The following is a 24,746-nucleotide window of genomic DNA, read 5'->3' as shown; positions in this document are numbered from 1 at the left end:
ACAAATCCCATAGCTCCTCCACCTCTGAAATGAAGCTTGGATATTAATCCTTGTTTTCTCTCTTGCTCGGTCCAATTCTTTCTTTTTGCACTGCTTTTCTTCGTCAGTCTTCTTATTTCTTCTCTTTGACGTGGGTAATCGTGGGGCATTTTTTGGCTCTGTTGTTGTCTGTTCTCCACCATTGTTAACAGTTTGAGCTTTAAAGTATCAGACCAGGTAAGAGCAGGCACTGCACCGCTGAGGGGGGCTGTCACAGCGTATACATGAGAATGATTGACACTTCTCAGACACTCCCCTTGGCTCTGATTGGTTGTGTTGATCCGGGAGCGATGGATTATTGCAAATCAAATTACAGCCACTGGGTGGACCCACAGACAGTGGATGTTTACACAGCTGACCTGTATCTAATTCTACTGTCAGATCACAAAGACAATTCTAGCAAATATGACAAAAAAATTGTTACAGACTGCAAGTTTAAATAAACCAAACCAGTCAAACAATTGGAGTGCAGACAGAGAAGTATATAAATATGAACATTTAGCATATTAACAGTTATAACCTACTTCAGCAAATTTTGCAGATGATTCAAAATCCCACAGTTCAAAGTTATCTGAGTTGGATGAACATCAGAACACGCTTAAACCATCATTTGTACAATATTTATTTGATTGAAGATGTTCAACATTGTCAGATTTGTGAATTAAACATGAAAGATGAGAATATTGTTAGGTCATATACAGACATTTTTAGATAGTTGTCTTATTTGTATCTATACAGACACAACACAGTAACAGACTGTACAGAATGTAAGATAGTTCTACTTAAAACCTTTCATTTTTCTCTTATTCAGCCTGAACTGTCCGTCTCTTTCTTCACCGTCTTGATTTCTGATCATCGGTGCAAAGAGCTGGTGACAACTCCTTGTGTGTACGTGTGTGAGAAGGGTCCCAAACCCAGCAGCACAGAAGAAGAAGCAGATGATAATAACAACTTCCTCTGTGCTGGTCGGGCCAGGACGCTCCTCATTGTCTGGACTGGTGGCTGAGGGTGGTGTCGGGGGTTGAAGGGCAGTGGCAATGTACTCACTTGGTCTTCACACGGTGCTTTGGTGCCTGGAGGTGAGTAGCATCTTGAGAGTGGCTGGGTGGTCAGCTGGGTCTTCAGGGGAGGTTTGGTGGGTTGACGTCCACTCTCAGCTGCTCCTGAACACCATACACATAATTGTCCTGCCTTAAACATAAACGTTTACACTGTTGGTAGCTTAATTAAATTCATTTGTATAAATATCATAAAAAATGTAATAACATTTTCAGTTTATCAACACTATGTGGTACTGGTACTTCTGTAGTCTCAGTGAGGGGAGCACTTATTCAGCCCACTGAGCGAAAGCTGACTTCCACAAGCTGGTCCCGGTCATCCATCCTTCTCAATTGGTCCATCTGCTTCCCGTCATCATGGAAATCTTGGATGTCCTACGTTGTTGCCTCTAGTGGACAGGTTTGTGCGGTGTGTAATAGATTAAAATAAAATAAAAATACTACAACTTCTGAATAATAACACTCAATAGCATAACAGACTTATATTAACAATCACTGAACTTTGGATAAAGTCACACTTAAAGTTAAAACACCTGCGTTCATTTTCATTAAATGTCAACTTACCTCCTTGTGTTTATATATATATTTTTTCCTATCCTAGTAGAGATGCTCTGTATCGACAAAGAATTACATGTATTTCTATTTTTCTTTCATTCCGAGTTAAAACTATATTTACATATTTATCGTAAATTGCCTCCAATAACCTGTGAATTCCAATTTTTGCTTTCTAGAATATCGGATTAACGATGGACAGTAGGGATGTCCTGATCAGGTTTTTTTGCCACGGGTTTTTTTGCCACGGAGTCCAAGTCCGAGTCTACTTTGAGAGTCTTCTAAGCACTGGGAAGTTTTTTTTGTGTGTGTGGTCAAAAATGTGTCTTGTGGAGCAGTTTAGAAAAGTGGATGTGTTTGCCTACCTCCAGATATTTTTCCTCTCAGTTTAATGAGACTTAATGCAGCAGTTGGTCGGTGTTCCTGTCAGTTAAACGCCCACTGAGCCAAAAACTTTTGTGCGATTGCCTCCAGAGACTGTTTGAACCGCAACGTGCAAAAAGTATGAATGCTGTGAAAAAGCTGAATTCAGGTGAGAAAGTACTAATATTTGTGAACGTTTCACAGTTTGAATGGAGTTTCTATGTGGAAGTGTGAATGACTAGATGAGCTTTGAAAATGCTTGAAAAAGTGTGAAAACTTTGGTCCTAATCCAATTGACATATTTCTCTCCTTTAATCCAGCGTCAAAGGGAGCGCTCTTAACGCTGTACCGGAATGTCACCACGTTGTCACGATTGATGCTGGACAGGGCCAGGGTGGCGTGGGAACAGGACCTAGGGCATTCGATAAATGCGGTTAATGTTCTACCTCTATCTCTATACAACCAATACATATATATGTGTACACATGCATTTTTAAATTCATTTTATTCCTTTCCCCACCTTTTTAAATTTTTAAAATTATTATTATCATGTCATGTCATGTCATCGTCCGTAACCACTTTATCCCTTTCCATGGGGTCACAGGGTGTTGCTGCTGGAGCCAATCCCAGCCGTCTCCGGGCGAGGGCAGGGTACTCCCTGGACAAGTTGCCAGCTCATCACAGGGCCCTCACTGATGAGCAACGTGGGGTTCAGTATCTTGCTCAGGGACACTTCAACATGCAGCTCAGCCCAGCCCAGAGCTGGGATTTGAACCAGCGACCTTTTGATCACTAGCCGGCCTGCTCTACCCGCTGAGCTACAGTCGCCCCATTATTATTATTATTATTATCATTATTATCATTATTATTATTATTATTATTATTATTATTATTATTTTCTTTTTATTTATTTTAATTTTATTTATTTGTTTATTTGTTGTTGTTGTTTTTTAATTAATTAATTAAATTAGCTTTATTAATATTTATCTAAATATTGATTATTATTATTTTATTTTTTTTCTTTTCTTTTTATTATTTATTTGTCTTTTTTAATTATAATTATTATTATATTTCTTTTTGAATGTATTTTTCTCCTTCCTTCTCTATAAGTTGTATAGGATAACAGGTTATTTAATCGTACCATCTATACTCGCACCTGCCCAATCCTGGGATATCCTCGTGTTGTTATGATTGTGATGTACATTCTCAATGTATCATTGCTGTTTTTTGTACTCATTTTGGGGAAAATAATATAAAAGATCTTTGAAATCGAAAAAGTGTGAAAACTTACAATTTTTGAAGATTCCGTAATCTGCTTGAATGGGAAAAAATGGCTGAAAAACGTCAGAATATCTCCTGCATTGACAACCAATAAATATACATATATATATATATATCCAATCCCTGATCGGAATGTAACATCCGATTCCGATCAAGTCTGAAACCACGTGATCGGCCCCGATTTCCGATCACGTGATCAGATTGGGACATCCCTAATGGACAGGTTTTAAAAATGGTTTCAGGACTTGTATTTTGTATAAAGCCAGTTTGATTGTAGTGAATTACACTTGGGAGGATTTAAACTATTCGACTGTTTAGGACTTTGGCGATCATTTTATGGCCACAGTTAATTAATTCAAGATCAGGGTAATGGAGTCCTGTCCGGGCTCCCTTCCAAAACCCTGGACAGGCTCCAGTATGTGCAGAACTCTGCTGTCAAGGTCCTCACCCGCACCAAGCCCTGGCAACACATCACTCCCCACTCTCATCCGCCTTCAATGGCTCCCAGTTGAATCACGCATCACTTACAAAATTCTCCTCCTGACCTATAAATCTTTCCATTCCCTCGCCCCCCAATATCTGTCTGACCTCCTCCACCCTTATACCCAGTCACGGACACTGCGCTCATCAGGCACACACCAGCTCTCCATCCCTCACACCAAACTGCAAACCCTTGGTGGCAGAGCCTTCTGTGTGACAGCCCACACTCTCTGGAACACTCTCCCAGCTAAAATCCGCAAAGTGACTTCTCTGGAGACCTTCAAAAGAGACCTAAAAACCCATCTTTTTAATAAGGCCTATCAGCTCTAGATCCAGCCCCATCAAATCAATCAACTTTTCTATTTCTTTATCTTACATGTATTTTTTGTTTATCCATTTCTTCTTTTTTTGTTTGTTCCACTTTGTTAAGTGTCCTTGGGTACCCTGAAAGGCGCTATATATATTAAATTAAATGCATTATATTCAGGTGTAGAAATCTGTGGACACACATAACGAGAAACATGCATACACAGTCTTTCTTGTCAGATGTATAAGAAAACAATATTTTACGCTCAAGCAAGGGTACAAGTCTAAGAGAGTGTTGTGTATGTGGTAGAAAGGTTATGATTATATTAACCAAGTGTAGAATGAGTGTTACTATATAGAATATAAGTAAGATTATTTTGAATTCATGTGTACCTATATTTCTTTAGGCAGAATTTTTTATATTGTTTATTGACAGTCTGTGTCCAAGGCTTCATGGAAGGGACCAATGCATCATCCAGAGAGCGGAAATCACCTGTGAAACGTCATCATGGCCACTGTCACCCATCAGTGGGTGTTAGTCTACCAGATCCAGAAGAGACCTTCTGATTTAAGCACAAGTCAGCTACTGAAATTTGCAAGTTTAATTGATGAAGGTGGCGTAATTGGCAATGTTTTTGAACTGAGTGGACCAGAACTGCATGACCTGCTTGTTGACTACATCGGAAGTAAGAAGTTGGAAGCCCTGGAGGACGGAGGCATGTCCCAATTTCTTCTCCTTGATGATATGCTGAGTGACCTGCTGGCCTTGGATGCTGGAGAGGTTGGAGCAAGTCAGACAGAGCTTCTTACGAAGGAAGATTCTACTAATTGTGGTGAGGGGCACTCAGGGGGGAAAATTCAGCGGGGAAGCCAAACAACGCCACCTGGGGATTGCAACCCCAAGAAATATTTGAACCTTAGATATTGGTTGGGAAATAGGTAGAAAAAGGACGCACAAGCTCGTAACTGAATAGTCAGAGACAGAGAGCAGGAAGCAGAGGCAGAACAATGGCCCACAGGTGCCTCATAGCTTGGCCCTGATTAGGGGATTTGTTGGGGGAGGAGTTGAGCCAAGGCTGCATTCACTATCACTACACCTTGCTCTGTACTAGGGCAGTATACCCCACCACACCATCAACAGTGCCATCAACCCCACCTGATCTTGACCACAGGCACCCGGACAGCTGTCCCTTTACTTCCCTTGCCATTGAAGAGGGGTGTTCGTGTTAACCCATCTACAGAGAACAGAGATCTTCACACACTTCAATCACCTACAGGAAGAGACACTGTTATGTCGGCCAAGAACCTTACCATTTCAGCATCAGCCAAGCCAGTTTCGTTGGTGAGGGGCAGCCAGTGACTCTGACAGCTGGGGAGCCCCCAGCACAATCTCGTCAGTCTAAAGCAGCCAACCCTGTAAAAGCAAACACACGGTCTCAACCACCACCAAGAAAGCACATAGCACAGCTCATAGGAAAGCGGCGTATGGGTTCATGTGCCATTAATGGAGTTCCCCTTCAGATGTTGCTTGACTCAGGGGCTCAAGTGAGTATGGTACAGAGCGCCTACATAGGCAGCAGGGGCGGTTCTAGGGGGGGCCCTCTGTGGCCCCCCGACAGGGAGTCTGCATCAATAATACAATGACAGATTTATTGCAATGACTTTGTTTTGAAGGGAAAGGCTGAAATAAAGTGTCTCAGCAGTTTACTACCCAATCAAAATTGCTGAAATTGTAAACACTGTATTGTCTGAATAAGGGCTTTATCTTTTTTTCCGGGTTGTATGTGCCCCCTAACCAAAAAGCCAGCCCCAACCTGGCCCCCCTATTAAAACTGGTCTAGAACCGCCACTGATAGGCAGCCTATACCCAACAGCCTATACCCCACACAGTACAGGCGTACAACTGTACAAGACACAAGAGTACATGCTATGCACCGTTCTTTCTCCTTTATGGAAAAGCACCCCGTTTGCCGGTTGATTTGCTTTTTGACTTGACGCCTGAAGAAAAGCCCCTTTCCAGACGGCACTTGCAAACGTATGCAAATAAATGGGCTTCTTGCATGCTTTGCCCTCGCTGCCGCAGCCCAGGGTTGAAGTCAGGCCTGGGCCCTTTGCTGCATGTCACACCCTAAATTTACAATAAGTATTATATATAATACACATATTTTCAAGGAGTTCATTAATGTTAATATGCTCTTTTTATATACTTTTCTGCCTGCACTCCAGTTCCTTGACTGGTGTGGTACTTTAGATGTATTTTAGTCCTCTGTTTGCAGAAACACTTGACACTGTCATATTAGAACACACAGACATTTTATAGGAGCTCCACAGGTATCACTGAAAGCATGATAAATTGCCCTCTAGGCTGCCCTACATGCTGTGCCTCTAAATGGTTAAATAGTTAATAGTCCCCTGAGAGGTGCAGTAGATATAATTTACAACTTAACTAGATGTTTGGAACAGTTTGCACCTCAACACTGGCCCCAACCGCTTGAAGCTGGTGACCTTTAGATTTTTTCAGCCCAGCCCCTCAGACAGCCCCGGTCCACCACTGTTGGCCAAGAATACAAAAATGACAACATTTCATCTTTAACAGATTTCCTGTCAGAGCTCAAACAAAAACTGCTCTTGAACCCAAAGTTACTATATTTTCATTTGCTGATTGGTGTTGTTTTGTGAATAGATTCCCTCTGTAGCACAGAGATTTTCTTTCTTCATAAATGCTCTGTTCAAAGAGGAATAATCATAACCTGTCATACAGGCAGCTCAAGAGACAGCATGGCACCATTTTCACACCATGACAAAATGGTGACACAGTTTGACACGTCAGCTCTGTCTTCTTGTCCATGCTGAGGTGCCGTAAGTGTGAGCACATCACACGCACATGCAAGTTTGCCCTTTTGTGATTATTTTATCTTGATACCTTGGATAAAGAACATTACGCCAATCAATCAATCAATCAATCAATCAAACCAAAACATTTTATAAAGCACATTTAAAAAACAACAACAGCTGACCAATGTACAATGCTGTAGGATAAAACTGAAATGGCTAACACAGTAAAAACACAAAGACCAGTTAAGAAGGACAATCAGGGGCAACTCTCATACTGAATTAAAAGCCATGACTGTAAAAGTTCTGAAACGTTCCGCAACATTTTCTTCTTGTGACTGTTATTAAAGTCAGTGAGAATTCCACTGGAGGTGCAGGTGTCTCCAGGGAAGACAGGTTACAAGTACCCAGAGAATGATAAGAATGATTATGGCGGTGTGTAGCAATACTTACTACAGTTAACCGTTACACATATTAGTGATGTGTTTTATTTGTTTTAATTTTATTTATTTTCATTAATTGTTGTATTCCGTTCAGTATCATCTGAAAAATACTCCACTAGGTGGCGGCATTGCAGCGTTTTACATTCAATACGCCGGAAAACTCTAACAGAAGAAGTTCGTTACGTCTGCTGTCGTAAACAACGTCAAGATGTCTGAACGAGCAGCTTATGGCTTAGCCTGAAACAGAAACGCTTAGTTTTGTTTTTGGTTTACCTTTTCTTTTTTGTTTAGTTTGGCGTCCTGGACATTGTATTAGATGGGGACCAAGCATTTACCATGAAACTCCGGGTGCAGAATGACGGGTGAGCTGAAGCTTTCACAATCGCTAGCCTGGCCTGATAGAAAACATCTGTTAGCTTCTAGCTAATGCTAACGATAGCCCAGTGTGCAAAACTGTCAGCTTTTTGTTATGCGCCTGACACTTCTTTTCGGTTTGTTGCACACAAAAAAGGGTTAACTAACGTTAACTAACTTTCAAAGACAAGGAATTGTCGCCTGGTTGAGACGTTCAGGGGAAGTCAATGGAGTTGAACACTTGTAATAATGGCTGCCAGTTCAAGGTAGCAAGCAAAACTTAAGCTAACTAACTTAATAGTGATCTGTTACCTGGTAACATGAAACTGTGCCACCAAATGCTATCGTCGTCATTTGTCACCTTGGCAACGATTAATTATTAATACTTTACTAAATGCACTGGTTAGCTAAAGAACCACTTTCCTGTGGTCACAAGGTTACCGTATTCGCGTTATAGACAACTGAAATTACTCTGTCATATACATGGAATCGTTTGTTTGCTGGAAGCCGTATATCTTATATATCTCAGACTATCTCTGTGCGGTCCTCATTTGTTAACTAAGTATGATACTACATGTTAATATAGCTGTAATCCCTGTTGATTCTGGACAGTGGACACATTTTGACTGATGCTGTTGTCCTTCATGTCACAGGAGTGATTCCAGAAGAGCACTGAAACTGAGGGAGTCTCCTACTGTAATGCAGCCTGATTCAAGTGAGCGGGGCGCCCATGCAGGAAATGGTTTATCCCTTACTCTGCAACCAGAGCTTGTCACCAGGACACCAGTGCCTGGTGCAGCTGCCGCCAACCCTGAGAGCAATGAGGTGCGGGTACCCATGACCGGTGGGACTGGGGAGTCTGGCGGAGCCTCCTCATCCAGAAGGTGCAGAGTGAACTCCCACAGCCACTCCCATTCCCAGTCACACGGACACAGTCGACAGCAGCACCACTCGAACTCAGAGCCTGACCTCGACCCACCAGATTCTGATCTGGACTCTGGAGAACCCAGCACTTCCTTGTCCGAGCTTCGTTGTCTCTTCCGTTGGCTCCAAAAGAGCCTTCCTTTTCTCATCATACTGTGTGCTAAACTGGTCATCCAGCATGCTCTTGGTGAGTACAGGTTAGACAGACCCCTGTATTGCACGTGTCCACTAAAAACAAAATATTTTACTCGTTCTCTTCTTTCACCAGGTTTAGCAGTTGGGGTTGGCCTCTTCACAACCTTTCTATATGTGAATAAAAGCATTCAAACTCAAGTCTTTCTTCAGGTAGGTCGAGAACAGAAAAAAAAAAAGAAGTTGTTGACTCCTTGTGTACATCGTTGCTGCTTAGTTTAGATCTTTAAATTATGTTTTTGCCTGTGTGCGTTCCCAGGACCGTCACTCAAAGCTGCAGTCTGTATGGCTGCTACTGTTCCTGATCTCTTCCACCCTCCTGCTTTACTACACTTTTCTCACTGAGACACTTTACTATTGGTAAGAGTAAATTAAAACAAGACTGTGTGGCTGTTTCCAGTCAGCAATGACCTGTACTTGGCGTATAAACTCAGTTGGTCACTGTGGGCCAAGTAAGCAACCAAAATAAGCTGAGGTCATTTCTTATACTCTGGATGACTTGACCACAGCTCATCTATTCAGCAGAACTCATGACTTAATCATCACAACACATTATTTACTGGTAAAAACTAGATCTGCAACAATAAACTGACTACTGGTCAATGATTAATGGTTCTGTTAATTGTCAAGTAAGTTCAATGTTATTTTTTTTTTATTTAAAAAACGTCAAAATTCTTTAATTCCAGCTTCTTGGATGTAAATATTTTCTTGTTTCTTTACTACTCTGTGACAGTAAGCTGAATACCTTTGGACACTTTTTAACATTTTCTGCCATTTTATAGACCAAACAACTAATCAATTCCTCAAGAAAGTAATTGGCAGATAATAACAGATTGTTTTTGTTTAATTAAATTGCAGTCAAGTAGTCGGTTAAACCTTGAATGCAACAGACAAGGCTAAAATGAATGTGCCATTTAACCTGAATGTAAACGTCCTTCCAGCCTCATCTTCCTCAGCCCGACCATTGAGCCGCTGGGTTTCTGGGAGGTTCTGTGGGCTGTCGGCATCACCAACTTTGTAGTAAAGTTCCTCTACATGGGGATTAAGTGCCTTATTCTGCTGCTGCCATCTGCACTGGTGACGTACAGAACCCAGGTGTGTGCAGTGGACTTCTTATTTGGACTGTTGGCTAAGAAAACATAATCACTTCAAACTTTGTCTCAGCAGTGTTGGTTCAATAGATTGTGTGTTTATGTCTCCAGGGGCGGTGGCTGATGCAAACTGAAGAGCTGGGTCAGGCCCACCAGGCTATGGCTCCTGTTTCACTGTGGTTTCGCTACCTGGTCATGTACCAGGAGTCTGACGGCACCCCTGGACTCACACTGGGGGTCTTGCTGGCTTTGCTCTACCTCATACTGAAGGTGTGATCAGTCAAAACCAACAGCAGTAGATCTTTGCTATGTAAATGTTAACAAATTCAAAGTAGAAATTTTTTTTTTTATGACTTTTTTTGTTTTTTCTGTCTCTTTTAGCTTTTAGGATTGTACAGTCAGTGGACGACTTTACTGAAAACTGTGAGGATATTTCTAAAGGGAGAGGTCAGTGGTAAACAACTTCTTAGTTAAATAGTAAATGGTCAAATAAGCAACCATCTTTACTGAGGTGTTTTTTTGTTTCTTTCTTAGAACACAGGCTCAGCAGCCACTAGGAGTCAGTGCAGTGAGGCTGGCGATGTCTGCCCTATCTGTCAGGGAGAGTACAGGGAGCCTCGGGCTCTTATCTGTCAGGTAAGACCACACATGTATGCACTGCAGAACATGTCGTACCATTAGTCAGGTTTGATGTCATTCCGGTTAGTACTGTTTTTAATTTAGCCTAATGATTAGTGTTTACTGTTCCATTTGAGCATCAGTAGGTCGTAGTAGTACTATTCTCTCTTACTTGCTACTACAATAGTAATCCATATTTTTCTCACATTGGATGAATTTCATTTTACCTGACCATGTACTGAATCATATGAACTGAAGAATATCAGAAATGTTGGTCTAGTCATTTATTGTGAGAGCAGGACATGATATGCTGTTGTTTTTCTGATGTGCAGCACATATTCTGTGATGAATGCATCGCGCTGTGGTTCAACCGGGAGAAGAGCTGTCCTCTCTGCCGCACTGTGATCACAGAGAAGGTCTACAAATGGAGGGACGGAGCAACATCTCCACACCTGCAGATTTATTGATTGATAAAGTGCAGGTGGGGGTTTTGTGTATGTTGGACATTGGTATTAGGTTGTACAACCCTGATTCCAAAAAGTCAGGACGCTGTGTAATGCAAGAATAAAACAAAATTTGATCATTTACTTAACCTTTTTTGATATATACTAAATTTAAAAACGGTACAAACACAATTTATTTAATGAGTCACCTTATCAACTTCATTCATTTTTGTAATATATGGTTAAATCGAATTGGATGCCAGTAACACATTTCAAACAAATTGGGGCAGGGGACACAAAAGAGTGAAAGGGTGTGGAATGCTCCTAAAACACCTGTTTGGAACATTCCACAAGTTAACAGGTTCCTTAGTAACAGGTGATAGTATCATGATTGGATCGGAAAGGGGTCTTCGAAAGGCTCAGTCATTCATGAGCAAGGATGAAGTGTGAGGTTCACCTTTTTGTGAAATACATGATTGTAATGAAGAGATTACTAAATGGGCTCAGGAATACTTCATAAAGCCATAGTTGATAAACACAGGTGATCTGCAAATGACTGCATTCTTACTTAATTTATATTTTACACAGCGTCCCAGAATCTGGGTTGTATTCAATATGTAATTTCTGTACGACTCTCCAACCACACTGAAGAGTAATGATGTTCACACTGTTTCATTAATCAGCTAAGGGCTGTGACCCCAGGGGGCAGACGTCAGTAAGGACACAACAAGCACCTACAGTAGGGTTAAATGTTTCTGGCTTATTAACCAGTTCATCCCTACTTGTGACGGTCACAAAACAGAATGTTGATTATTTTCTTTCATGCGCCCCAAGTGTTTGATTTTTCTATTTTAAGTTGTTTCCTCTTGTGTTGCATTCATTCACCTTTAATCTTAATATAAACCTTCCTCATGGGGCAGCAAACCTCCACAGTTTCCTCTACTTGTAAATATGGGGACATCAGAAATATATTAAAAGAAAAGTATTTTAAACAGATTTCTCCTCTATCATACATTTGAAGAACATGAACCCTTTCTTATCCAGTGTTTCTAAATTTGGAAGTAACTTTTCGGGTTTGTAACAAATGTGTAGAGGGAAGCAGCTGCATACCTCTGCTCAGGGGTGCTTATGCTTTAGATGTCTCTTTGAACTTGAATGGGTTAAATTTAATGTGAGATTGGCAGGCTGACCACTAGCGTACTGTAAGGGCTTTGATGAAGCCTGGTACACTGTAACATCACATGGTCCGTTAATGACCAGACCTTTGCCAGCCTGCACACAGGCACTGAAGACAGACAGAATCAGCTCATGTGACGATAAATAGTTTGCCTTTTGCATTCAGCTTTTGGGGACATTTTTTCACAGCTGATTAAAAAAGGATGCGACTGAGCTTGTGGGATTGATTTACACATAAATTATTTTTCTATAGAGGCGATGTAGCCTCGATTTCTTTTGTAAAAACCAAAGACTTGGAGAAACATCTATTTTATTATGTACAGAAATCATTTCACTGTGTTGTTTTTATCCATTGAGATCCTGATCCGATCTGAATAAAGATCTACATTTGAAAGATGTTTGTGGCCTGTTTTTGTGTAGCAAAATGAGAATCACAGTCTTAAAATGTTTAAGACAGTTATGTGTTCTGAATAATAAGACATGGATGTAGGGGTGAGTAGAGCCTGGTAGATTGAGATTAAATTAACCCCTTTATTGTCACCAAGATAACTTGACCGTACAGTCAAATATTTCATAGAAACATGATTCATTTTTATTTATTTTTTTATTTTGACATTATTATGTACATGATACATATTAACATTCCCCATCTAGAGGTGACAGAGCAACAGAAATAATGTTCTTCAATGCCCAACAGTAACTTGAACACACATTCTAATCAAAGATGGTGTTTCCTTGAAAAGATAGTTCTTAAACATCTTGGTGTGGAGGACACATCTCAAGCATACCTGAACAGAAGCTAAATACATAACTTCTCACAGACATCATTCCACTTGGATCAAATCACAATGAATTGGAGAAGCAAAGATTTAAACACCCTTGAGAGATGCAATAGCAAGTGAACCTTACGGATCAATGCCAGCTTTTTCTATGCACAATTACAGTGTACAGCATCCTGTACATACATACTGTTTTCTGTCAGCAAAGGCACAATGCCATTCCCATTGGTTTTTGCATCAGACCCCCCCCCCCCCCCGCCCCCCCAATGACTGCCCTTGCTTGAAGCACTGCAAAAACACAAATTGAAGTTCAAGTTTTCAGCAAAGAAAGTCTAAGATATCAAAATGTTTTCTGAAAATCCCCCTCGAATATGATACTGTGCCACACAATAAATACTGTAAGGTTAGTTTGCTGTCCTCAATGTTTGGGATCAAAAACAAAGCTGCATCTGAGGTCGTGGTAAGACATTTTCTGCGGAGATAAAATCACACTGTACATGATTAATATTATGACAAAATAAGTCTCTGACAGGAATTCCAAAGCAAATTATCACACATTCTGCTGCCTTATCTAAACAATACAAGATAATAAATACATTTGCATAGTGTAAACAATGCTGTGGAAACACAATGGCACTTAAAATAAATATTAACAAGGAAAGAAGGTGGAGTAAAAAGTGGAGTGACTGGTCCTAAAAATAATTTAGCGGAATGGTAGAAGAAGAATCAATCAATCCGTTGAGCCCAGCACTGATCCATTTAACATCCGAGTAGGGATGCACGATATACATATGCTTGGTGTCAGTATCGGTGAAATTCTAGCCAATAAATAGAGCCAGTTTCAGAGGAAGTCAACATGATTGTAGTTCCAAAAGCGTTCAAAGAAGAGGGAGAAGGTCTGCCAGTTTTAACACAACAAATCTTTTTAGAGCGATGGAATATTAAATCACCCATTTTTGCTCACACCCATCTTTTAGCTTTTCTTAGTTTTAGATGAGCATACAGGTAAGGGATTTCTTTGAAATACAAAAATGTGACATTTACAATCATCTTATTTATATCAGCCATGAGAAGCAGGTAATTATCAGTTATTCTTATTGGCTGAAAGAATTCATACCGTGCATCCCTTTATCTAAGTTAGCTTCACCCCAGCAAGCATCAATGTGGAAAAAGTAAGTATGATCAAATATAAACAAAACACGTTTGACCTTTGAACCTTTTAGCTTTACAAAAAAACAGCCAGACACTTCTTTTGTGGCTGTCCAAGGTTTGTTTGTTTGTTTGTTTACCAGCAAAATCATTTGGTTCAATGAAACAGTGCTTTTGGTCAATTCATTAAACTCTACGTATTTGGATAACGACAAACATCGGGGAGTCATTCAAACTTTTCATTCATTCAGTTTCAAGAATCTGCATCCAGCCATGTGGTCTGTTTTTTTGAGATTTTGAGAAGTTTTTCATGGCTTGACTCCAGAGGCTCAAATAGCAGCTTTACATCACACAAGCAGGAGTTAGTAGATGGTCCACTCACTTAAGTCTGGGTTTATCCCCCTACCACTGATAGCCCTGTTACTGTGGATGCACATAAAGCATATGCAAAGCACTCAAGCACAGAAGATATGGTATAAATTTGGCTGAGCATGTTTGGGTCAACAGTGGAAATGGGGCTGCGTGAATAGACGAGTTTGAAGTAATGCTGCAGACAGAGACTGAAGTGACACACAAAAAAGGCATTTAGAGTCTGTTTACATTCAACACAAAGAAACTGAACAGTGCTTCTGGACAGACCTATAGGAAGCATTCCAGTCAGAAGTAAAGCAGTGCCAGCATTTGGTATTGATTGTGGTGGAAGTGATGCTTGCAGCAGAAATGTCACTTCCATCCTTTTCTAGATTTTCTGCTTTTTTGTCAGTCGTGCTCCACCTACCGCAAACTACAGGCTCCAGTGACAAAGGCAATGTGATTGTTTTCCTAAGACATGAGAGGAATACTGTGTTCACTGTGGAATTGTTATCCAATAAATCTACCTACTGACGGTGTGACCTGCTAGTTCTTCACAAGATCAAAGCAAAAGAGAAAAAAACTGCCTCTGGAAACCAAGGTCTTACTGTGATGGAGGCAACTCGTCGTAAACACTAAAAGTAACATTTTACAGACTTGAGGATAAAAGAGCACCAGTAAATCATATGATAATGCCAGTTGAGTAAAAGGAAACCACCTCAGCCCACTCATGAGCTGGCATTCACCCGCCAACGAGCAAGTCAAATTTCATTCAACAGCACATCTCTCACACCACTCCTCCGACTGACCACATCTACTGTAGTTAAACTGCTGCATCAGGCAGGGAAAGAGAAGGGAAAGGCGCTGCTGGAAGAGCTGGTGATCAGCATTGACAGTGTCAGTCAATTTAAAAAGGAAAAATTCTACAAGTCTTTTTGATAAAAACAAAAAAAAGGAAGAGGAGGAGGAATTAAAAGAGTCCTAATGTTTGTGGGCGAGCCGAGTGTCATAAGTTCATTCGTAGATGTTCAGGCCGTTTGGAGTTCATGGGGTAGGCCTGCTTTTTGTAGGGTGCCACATTGACACCTGAAGGGTGCCTGATGGGAAGTGGCGCAGAGGCCTCAGAGTTACCACTGCTGCTCGTGTCCATTTGCTCTGTTGTCGACACCTCCATGGGTTGCTCCACAGAGCTACCAGGGGCCAACAGAGAGGGGCAGCCGGTCAGTGTGGGTCCCCGGGGCCAGCAGTCCCCTCCTACAAACTTTATTGGACTGTAGAAGAGGAAAACACGAGAAACTGAGATTATTCCTCTGAGCTTCTGTCTGTGATGCACGGCTCATATTTGGAAAAGAGGACGACTGCAGTTTTGTATGATGGAGAATTGATTTCAATAAAACACCATAGTTTAAAAAGTTAGCAGATATCAATATATATCCATATGCCTGACAAGAAATTGTTCTCCTGTTATCTTAACTTCCCTAAATAAAGTTAAGCCCATAATGAAGACTTATTTTTGTTCCTTTGGGAAGGAACTTGTATTTATCCTTCTAATGGCAGTTTACATGTCAGGCTGGCTGCATTTACAAGGTCAGCAAATGAGTAATTGATGTGGGAAAGATGTCCTGTGGGGGAAATCAGTAATAGCTGATGGAATTCAGTGGGACCAGAGACAAAAACAACTTGCTGTTACCTCACAGGTGTTCTTGGGCTTCCTGGGAACTTGCGCGGCGAGCGGACCTTGTGCTCGAAAGAGAACTTCTCTTTGACATTTTCGAGCACAGATGGGGCTACATATGTAAAACCCTGGGGGGGAGGGACGAAAACAATAAGAAAGAGATCTGAGTCCACCTCTTCAAACACCATCTTTCCAAAAACAACCCACAGCTGATGATGAGCAATGAAACACTGAGTAAACCGTATCATGCAATGTGGTGGAACAGTGAGTGAAGCTTCCAGGAAAACCAACAGGACCAAACCAGATGGAACGCATTAACTGATTCTCGTAAGACCTACTTGTTGAAAAGGAAATAAAAACATGATGTCCAGAGTTCCCCTGTTTGTATGTTTGTTTATATGATGCGTCTGTGCTGCACCAGAACTTTTAGCTTACTTCAAATATTAATATGTACTCAAAATGAGGTTTTATGTACCTGCTATATCTGTTTACAAATTATGAGATATCAAATCACTTACATTACGTTTAAAGAAAAGACTCAACTCAAGATTGCTGCCCCATCACCTTTCAACTCCATGATACACATGCATAATACTAATCCATGTGTTACTGGGCAGTGGTGTCTTCTGTTACAGTTATTCCAAGACTGGCAAAGATACAGCCAACAAACAATGACGGTACAAATCCAAAAAAAAAGTGGCCACACTGTAAGCAAAATAATTGTAAGTGTGTTTTATCATGGATTATTCCTTCTTGAATTCTAGAAACCCTGTACACCAGAAACAGAGATATAAAATCACAGAGTTCCACTGTTTGCAGGGAGGTACAGATTGTATTACCCACCAGGAAGACTTGATTGGCACTTTCACTGAGCGTAGAGTCATCAGGGCTGTCCACTGGAGTCTGGCTGGTGAACTTGGAGTCGAACTGGCTGGCGTCATCAGCCGATTGCTGCCAAAAGAAGCAGGTCTGTTAATTTCTAGCAAGGACTAGTCACAGGGACGGTTGCTGGGTAAAAAAAAAGAGGACTCACCAGGAAAGGTTTAAATGGAGGTTCTACTTTGCGGGCGAGGAGGTCATCCCAATTTATGTGCCGGAAGAATGGGTGGGCCTTGGAAATATAATGACAGCAGCAGAGTTTTTTTTTTCCATATTTCAATACATCAATACACTGCACACACACACTTTTATGACTCCACTTTCAACAGATGTATTTACCTGGACCTCAGCTGCATCTCCTGGTCCAGCCCCGAGTCGCAGTGAGGCATTTCGTTTCAGCAGCTAAAAGAAAAAAATTGCAGACTCATTCTCACTACCACTTCAAATTTCAACAAAGACGTCACAAAGAGGGAGGCACACGAGAGGAAGAAGGAAGGCTTTCACAGCTCACCTTTTTCAAGAGGTCCCTGGCTTCTTGTGTGAGGTAAGGTGGAAGGCTGAGTTTGCATTTCAGGATTTTGTCAATTGTCTTCTTCCGGTTTTCACCAGTGAACGGAGGCTATGAAAAAGGAGTAGGACAGTAAAAATAGTTAGCAATAGTAGCAACTGCTTCCCACATTAACTTTCCTTTGTATCATTGATGCAACAATATTGGATTTCTGCTGATATGCAATATCAAGTTGTATATCTCATGCAGAGATTTAATTATGAAGCCTTTATAAAAAAAAGAAACCAATGATGCGCAGGTATTACGGCTCCTCCCTACTTTTGATTCCTGCAGTAACAGTCTTACGAACTTTAACAATGCTACCATGGTATCAGCAGGAGTGCACTTACTGCTCCAGTCAGCATATCATACATGAGAGCTCCCAAACTCCACCAGTCCACTGCTCGGTTATGTCCACTTCTCATCAGGATCTCTGGAGCCCTGAGGCGGAAGAAGGGGTGAGCAATATGATACAGCAGATGCACTACAATGAGGAATGAGTTTGATGTACGTGAGTGACATACATGTATTCAATAGTGCCACAGAAGGTGTGGGTCACTGTTCCATCATGGATGGACTCTTTGCATAGGCCAAAGTCTGTCAGCTTCACATGTCCTGGAAGGAAACAGAGGCAAAGCAACAACATAAGAGAAACCGCTCCTCTAAAAACAAAAATGGATTTCAGATCACATTTCTCTGAGAAAGAATTCAATCTGGGAACAAAAGGTCATATGTGGAGAGCACATCGATCTATGTGCAAGTTTTTCTAATCCGCCGTTTGAAAGGGCCATTTGAGGTTTTTGTACCGTTGTTGTTAAGCATGATGTTCTCAGGCTTCAGGTCTCTATAGATGATGCCTTTCTGGTGCAGGTGACCCAGCGCCATTGAGATCTCTGCCAGGTAGAAACTGTCAACAGGAAACAAAGCAAGACGCAGGTCCCACATTCAGCACAATTTTATTGTCATCAAGTGTATCTCTTTATTTCCTCATCATTACCTATTATTTATTAGGTGCATTCATAAATGTTCTACCAACAAAAGGTTCTCCACACCTCACTGCTCCTCAGTGAGCTGCAGTTAGGGTGTTACTCTCAATGTCATTTAAGCTTATTCTGGGAATATTACACACCCTTATTTGTTCAGCAGCTGGGTTCCTATAATCACCACTTTCATCTACAGGCTGTGTTTATAAAACACAACAGCAGGTAGGCAAGTGGTTGTTCCTAGTGACCCTCACACAGTGTCACTTATCTACTTGCTTTTACAGAACTCATTGCCTCTGACTCCCTGTGAGAGAATTCTCTAGTTTCCTTCATGAATATCCATGTCCTCGTGATGTGTTCAGCTTGTGAAGGCAACATTTACATTTCCTGTCTTTTAAGAGCTATTTGTTTAATTGCTAGCATTAGTCTACCAGAGACAACAGATCACACTGACGTTCAGACATCAACTGGCACCTCTGACTATGCGATAAATAACAAGTAGGCCTAAAACAAAGGCCTCTAAGAGACAACTTGCAACACCGGGTGTTTGTTAAGATGCCCATTTGGAAGTGGTTTAATATTGTAAATACTGGGGGTGGCCTTTAAAATATGTATACAAACATAGGAAGCGGGAGTGGAAGAGGGAAAGAAAAGATTCAAAGAAATTCAGATCTGACATGTTTAAGCATAACATCCTGAAACAGAATAGTTTCCAGAAACTCATATTAATTTCTCAAGGAAAAATTCCAAATGATCACCAAAAACACACTGTAGATTAGTTAGAGGAAAGCTGAAAGGTAATGTTAGCCAGATGGTTATGGCTTTACCAGTGACATACAAACAAACTCACCATGCCGTGTCTTCCATGAAGATGCCCTCTCTTTCCAGTTGCATAAACAGCTCCCCACCTACAGGAAAAGGAAATGGAGTTCCACGTTTTCACTTTATTGAAAGAAAAACACCCATCCAAATTTCCTCCGCCCCATGATCCCATACTGTGCAAAGATGAAGAACACTTGTGACAAATGAGACTGGGTTTGTACTGTACTTTATGTAGCAACTGGGCATCACTATGCTCACCGCTCAGATACTCCAGGATAAGGTACAACTTTCCACCTGTCTGGAAGGCATAGATGAGGTCCACAATGAAAGGATGCTTCACCTCCTCCAGAATGTTCCTCTCAGCTTTGGTGTGTGCCGTGTCCTTTGCGTTACGCACAATCATGGCCTGCCAAGGAACAGAGGGGCACGGAGAGTCCATAAGTGAAACTATTCAGGCAATACATTTAACCCCATTAGCTAGAGTCAAAGCTGCCGAGGAAGAGCAGGGATCAGGATGCCAGTATGGTAGCTACAGTCACTTCTCAATAAGCCAATAAACACAGTTATTAGGCAGAACCTCAAGCTTCGGGGAATATGAGCTGGCTGTTGTCAGCTGCAGCGATGAAGCCAAGCTGAACAGAAGCAACAAATCTGAGGTTTCATGGGAAAAAGCCTGCTGCCATTATTTTGGGTGGTCTGCCCTCAGCTTCTGACTTCATGGCTGAATGCACCAGTATGTCACCAGATTAGGCACACAGTGACATTCAGTATACTGTATGCGTAACACTATACACAGTTAAGCTGCATTGCACCTGGGAGTCAGCTGAGCATTTAAGGTGCTAATTCACCATAAATGTAGGTTACTTGTGTTTGCTTACATATGGATTAAATAAGTCAGACATCAATCCTCTGACATGAAATGATCCTGCATAAACACTAGGGGGCACTTCGGCTCACCTTTAAAGTATGATCAAATGACAGAATGAGCAAAATTGAGTTACTCTCTATAAGTAAGTAAAATCCCAGTGAATTGTTTTAAAAGTAGAGATAGACCAATATTTTTCAGTTTTAAAACAATCCAGAAAACTGTAATTGGATATCAACTAACACTCATTCAGAGACTTGGCCCTTTTTTACTAAAAAGAAAAAGAAATGAGCACACAAAAATGAATTCCATTTGCCTGAATTTCAAAGACTGTGATGGGAAATTGGCACCATTCAATGGGATCTGGATCGGTATGTAGACTGGTAACATCGATCCAATATCCGATAAGTAAATGATGTCAGTACCAGCCTGGAACATCAATATCAGAGCTGAGCAGTCCCAACTCAAATTAAAACCTAAAGGCAAAACCTGATAAAAAAAAATAGGCACATTCACTCACCTTTTTCAAAACTTTCATAGCAAATATCTTCCCGGAGGTGGCACCTGAAACTTTCCGAACTTGAAACACCTGTAGATATGAGGAAAAACACATCAACATTTACACAGGCTTTCTGCAGGTGTCACCAAGTTATATCTAAGACTTTTAAGAACTGTTTAATACCACATGGAATGGAATGCAATACCTGATTCACAGTCAGACATGATAGAAAGCATGAAAGGAAACCAGCAGTGACAATATAACCAAGAGTTCTTACACATTATACCACTTGTGTCCAGCACTTTTCAGGAGTATACGACAACAATTGCTGAAGATTTAATTCATGCAATTCATTTGTCCCGGACCCGGATAAGTGGCAATAAAATGGATGGATTAACCAGTTAAAAATGAGTCTGTGTTTTAGGTTCATTTACGTTTTTGCTAAAAAATTGCGAGTGGACAAACCCTACCCTAAGAGAAATGTCTATCCTTCTAAATAAATTAGAAATACCTTCTAAGGCTGAGGAATTTGGAATTTAATGCCTTTTAAGACTTTTCAAGACCTACAGATAACTAAGCATCAGTATTCCTTTGGCTGTGTAAACCAGATTTTTTTCTTCCATGCCTCAACTATGGCTTGAAAAATTACGCTTCATTCTTCTAGGGATGTTTGAAGAAAAGATTGGAGACAAACAAAGAAGCATTTTTAAGCACTATAATTATTTTTTTAAGCTTCTGTTGTGCATAATGTGAATTCATTTGACCAAGCAACGCACGTCATAGTCGTTTTTTGTAAAAATGACTTTACGTTATTCTGACTAAATTGCTACTGGGGAGCACTCGGATTTTGAGGGAACCGCAGTTGATGTTTTGAATATCTGTGTACCCGCATAATTCCAGACTAATTGTTGTCAGTTTCAAAGCCAAGCGACAAGGCCAAAATATATACACTTCAGTTACACAAGAGTATCAAAACAAATGACAATGTGTTTCTAAAATTTTAATTACTTTGCAAGGCTGAAAAATTCCCAAGATGAAGAAAATGACTTCTTAGTCATCTTACACAAAACCACTTCAAGAAAGAATAGGTCATGCATCCGCTTGCTAAGTGAAAAGTGTTTCCAAAATATCTGTGATGTGCACTTTTCATTGCCAGGATGAGAAAAGACTACGTCAGAAACTTTCCAGAGCTCTCCAGGTTAGTAAAAACCAAAATAACACAATGTTAACACCAAAATAAAACCACAAAAACAACAGATTTCATATTACAGTTAGATAAAGGGGACTGTTGGAGATTACAGTTACGGTTTGTATTGATGTGGGTAAAGGAGGAGATGGTTCTGGGGCGGCAGATCTTACATTCGTAAGATTCAATAGAAGTTTGTTCCCACAGCAAAAAAAAAAACAACAAACATTATAATTGAACTTGGGGGATTTAAAAAGGTCACTGATAAACAGAAGTGACAAATGCTTACATTTCTTGCATGCGAAAATCAATTTCAAGCCGCTTGGTTCAAAAAGTCCCCACCCATTGGAATTTCAAGACAATAGCAATCTCATCACCCACATACTTGCAACTGTGATGGCAGGTCCCAAACCAAAACAGCAAATGACAAGCTGGTATTTTCCAGACTTTTAAAAACGAATTTTCCCGGACATTTCAATGACCGAGAGTCCTAGTGTTTTCTTTATATTAAGAGTGTGTCAAATGTCCCTATGTGATATAAATGGGTCCTATATAGTGCCCACAGAGAACACCCAATTACACAGCTTTGCACAGTATTGACTGCAGTTTGTTCATTGTTTTAGTTGCATGCATATTAAATAAATGATTTGAAAACCATCATTACCAAACTCAAGTAAAGTTAAATCCCACAAAGCAAAGTGCAGTGAAGTAGTAAAGTGCATGAGTGTGGTGATCATATTGTCATTCTCGTGACAGAGGATCGGACTAAAGAATCTCACCTTTCCATAGCCACCTTTCCCCAAAACTTTGAGCAGCTCAAAGCATTCAGGTCTGATCTGCTCTGTTCCCTTGTTCACGCTGTTCTCTGAAATTTCAAACTTCTCACAGTCATCCATGTTACTGGTAAAAACAAAAAATGAAGAAAATTAGATGATAAAGAAAAGAAATTGCATTAAAAACACTCACTTCTCACTGTGTTAACAATCTCCATAACCAGAAGTGTCATCACTACCAGTGTTGAGGCCTTAACATAGACACAACTGATGGCGGTACAACAGCTTTGTTGCTGGGAATAAACAGCTGACAGATGAACAGATGGGTGGGCTATGCTGAAGGTCCCTCAAATAGATCCACATTAGTGCAATGACTCCTGATTGGACTATTTTGGCCTCAAGAGTTCATATCTTGGACGATATTAGAGGATACATAGGGATGGGTGAGAAAATGAGGATAAAGTGTTCATAAAATAATAAATGCAGTTTGAAACCCATCTGTGCCTGATAATGGATTGGCAGTGTGGTTAAACTGGTTTACAGCTGGTTAGCTGGATGAAATACAAACAATACCAAGAAAGCTATCAAGGCTCCAAAGTTCCTTGAAAACTCTTTAGTGATAACTTCCAGTAGTCAAAATAAAAGCATGTGACTTTTGTTGTTGCCCCTTTCAGGACCCCATCATTTACAGTATTGCTTATACTCACAATTCAAAACCACTGCACTGGTCCATGTATTCACTGAGCTGGCCCTGAAAAGACGAAAGAACATGACAGAAAATGTCAGCATGAGGAATTTAGCGGCCAAACTGAGCTTATAGATACAGTATAATAATGGTTCGGTTGTTTCTACTGTTGGTATAAATGAGTTTTATTGAAACTGGTAACGTTTCGGCTAACCGACTTTATTACCATGCTCACGTTGGTTGAATGTACACTTTATCCTGAAAATTAACTTGGTAACATCATTCAAATAAAAAGCTTTTATAGGTAGCTAAAAAAAAAGCAATAACTACGACGTTAACTTCGCGTTAGTTAGGTGAGCGGTGCGAAAGCTAGCAAACTGCGGTCCTATTAGCTACAGTCCCGTTAGCACCGGGAGGGTTTCAGCCCGTGTTGGTCGGCTTTACCACGACTTCAATTATATCACACTTTTTAACATTCACAAAGTTGTTTTCAAGCCATACATGTGGCATTCGTGTAAATATTCACATAGTATTATGCACCCCTACTCTGGACGAATGCCGATGCAGAGCTTGCATATTATGCAATTCCATTTTCGGACACGTAGCTTTCCTTCCGCCCGACGGAGACAACTTATTTCACGTTTCATTTCGGCTTTCCTTATGGTTGGTTTCTAGCATTTTTTTTTCCTTTTTAAGACAACACATCTGCTGACACGTTGGCGTGTGTGGCTTCACTGTCTTTTCATTCAAGATTAAAGGTTTACGTTATATGGTAGTATGCGCTGGAGAGGGGATCCGCGTCGGTTTAAGCCGGGAAACGTCAACCAGCCCGCAGCCAACTCTGTATTCAGCGGGTGTGCTTGTGCCTGTGGTACTATTAAAACTGCGCTCGACAAACATTTTTATTTCAGAACACGTGAATTTATTCAAGTATGATGCTGCGACTCCTTTATACGGCAGCATCTGATTCCGCGGGAAAGGGGCGGATGAGGACACGTCCGATAATGGACGCCGAGCCCCAGATACTAGCAACGCAGGCCTCAACGTTAACTGCTAAGTGCTAGCTAATTGGCTAACGGCGGCGGTGTTAGCCTCAACGTTAACGTAAACTCACCCCGTCCTCAAGTTCGTCGTCAGAGACATTCTCATCCGGTTGATCCAGATCGATGTCGAAAACCGCAGCCATGGCCACGGCTCTTCAGTAGGTGTCTAGCCAGAAAAAACACAGCCCCGCTCCCCCGCTTTATGGGAGAGCCATCACCGTTACAGCCGGCTACAGCAGAAAGCATGGGCTAACATCCAGCTAACCAAAACAACACAAGGAGCGAGCGGCTGAAAAAAGCCTCTAGTGTCGGCCACCGGCACTACTCGGCTCGAAGACATAAAAATATTAGTAAATAA

The 24,746-nt window shown here is 40.9% G+C and overlaps 2 protein-coding genes and 1 long non-coding RNA gene across 4 annotated transcripts; 1 reads left to right on the top strand and 2 right to left on the bottom strand.

Moving 5' to 3' along the window:
• Window positions 1-4,533: 4,533 nt before the first annotated feature.
• On the bottom strand, window positions 4,534-6,629 carry LOC115594624 (uncharacterized). Its single transcript, XR_003986528.1, has 6 exons — window positions 6,550-6,629; window positions 6,287-6,367; window positions 6,015-6,207; window positions 5,391-5,493; window positions 5,236-5,314; window positions 4,534-4,963 (listed from the first exon to the last, which is right to left on the bottom strand). It is a non-coding gene; the product is annotated as an uncharacterized LOC115594624 (long non-coding RNA).
• Window positions 6,630-7,509: 880 nt separating this feature from the next.
• On the top strand, window positions 7,510-12,549 carry rnft1 (ring finger protein, transmembrane 1). Of its 2 annotated transcripts, none has more exons than XM_030438818.1 (9): window positions 7,510-7,716; window positions 8,362-8,819; window positions 8,901-8,977; window positions 9,084-9,184; window positions 9,766-9,919; window positions 10,027-10,185; window positions 10,297-10,362; window positions 10,450-10,551; window positions 10,866-12,549. In XM_030438818.1, exons 1-9 carry the CDS (start codon window positions 7,691-7,693, stop codon window positions 10,998-11,000), a joined length of 1,278 nt encoding a protein of 425 aa, XP_030294678.1. In that variant the 5' UTR covers window positions 7,510-7,690; the 3' UTR covers window positions 11,001-12,549. The 2 variants fall into 2 exon arrangements, with proteins under 2 accessions (XP_030294678.1, XP_030294679.1); XM_030438819.1 differs by lacking the exon at window positions 7,510-7,716 and adding an exon at window positions 8,102-8,270.
• Window positions 12,550-13,195: 646 nt separating this feature from the next.
• On the bottom strand, window positions 13,196-24,696 carry rps6kb1a (ribosomal protein S6 kinase b, polypeptide 1a). Its single transcript, XM_030438737.1, has 15 exons — window positions 24,460-24,696; window positions 23,368-23,411; window positions 22,667-22,787; window positions 20,723-20,791; window positions 19,596-19,743; window positions 19,366-19,423; window positions 18,339-18,439; window positions 18,057-18,147; window positions 17,883-17,973; window positions 17,497-17,604; window positions 17,325-17,387; window positions 17,140-17,217; window positions 16,950-17,057; window positions 16,122-16,234; window positions 13,196-15,702 (listed from the first exon to the last, which is right to left on the bottom strand). Exons 1-15 carry the CDS (start codon window positions 24,529-24,531, stop codon window positions 15,438-15,440), a joined length of 1,530 nt encoding a protein of 509 aa, XP_030294597.1. The 5' UTR covers window positions 24,532-24,696; the 3' UTR covers window positions 13,196-15,437.
• Window positions 24,697-24,746: the final 50 nt, after the last annotated feature.

Source organism: Sparus aurata, chromosome 13 (assembly GCF_900880675.1).
Source record: "Sparus aurata chromosome 13, fSpaAur1.1, whole genome shotgun sequence".
NCBI lineage: Eukaryota > Metazoa > Chordata > Actinopteri > Spariformes > Sparidae > Sparus > Sparus aurata.
The sequence above is the reverse complement of the archived record's forward strand: the minus strand, read 5'-3'. Positions and strand labels throughout refer to the sequence as shown.

Bases quoted from the DNA above. Each gene is read 5' to 3' on its own strand.
- rnft1 (XM_030438818.1), top strand. From the start codon at position 7,691: ATGAAACTCCGGGTGCAGAATGACGG. The intron at 8,820-8,900 runs GTGAGTACAGGT...TTCTTTCACCAG, and splicing joins GGTCATCCAGCATGCTCTTG to GTTTAGCAGTTGGGGTTGGC. The intron at 10,363-10,449 runs GTCAGTGGTAAA...TTTCTTTCTTAG, and splicing joins GGATATTTCTAAAGGGAGAG to AACACAGGCTCAGCAGCCAC.
- rps6kb1a (XM_030438737.1), bottom strand. From the start codon at position 24,531: ATGGCTGCGGTTTTCGACATCGATCTGGATCAACCGGATGAGAATGTC. The intron at 18,440-19,365 runs GTGAGTTTGTTT...TCCTGTTGACAG, and splicing joins TTCATGGAAGACACGGCATG to TTTCTACCTGGCAGAGATCT. The intron at 17,388-17,496 runs GTGAGCTGTGAA...TTTTTCTTTTAG, and splicing joins CCAGGGACCTCTTGAAAAAG to CTGCTGAAACGAAATGCCTC.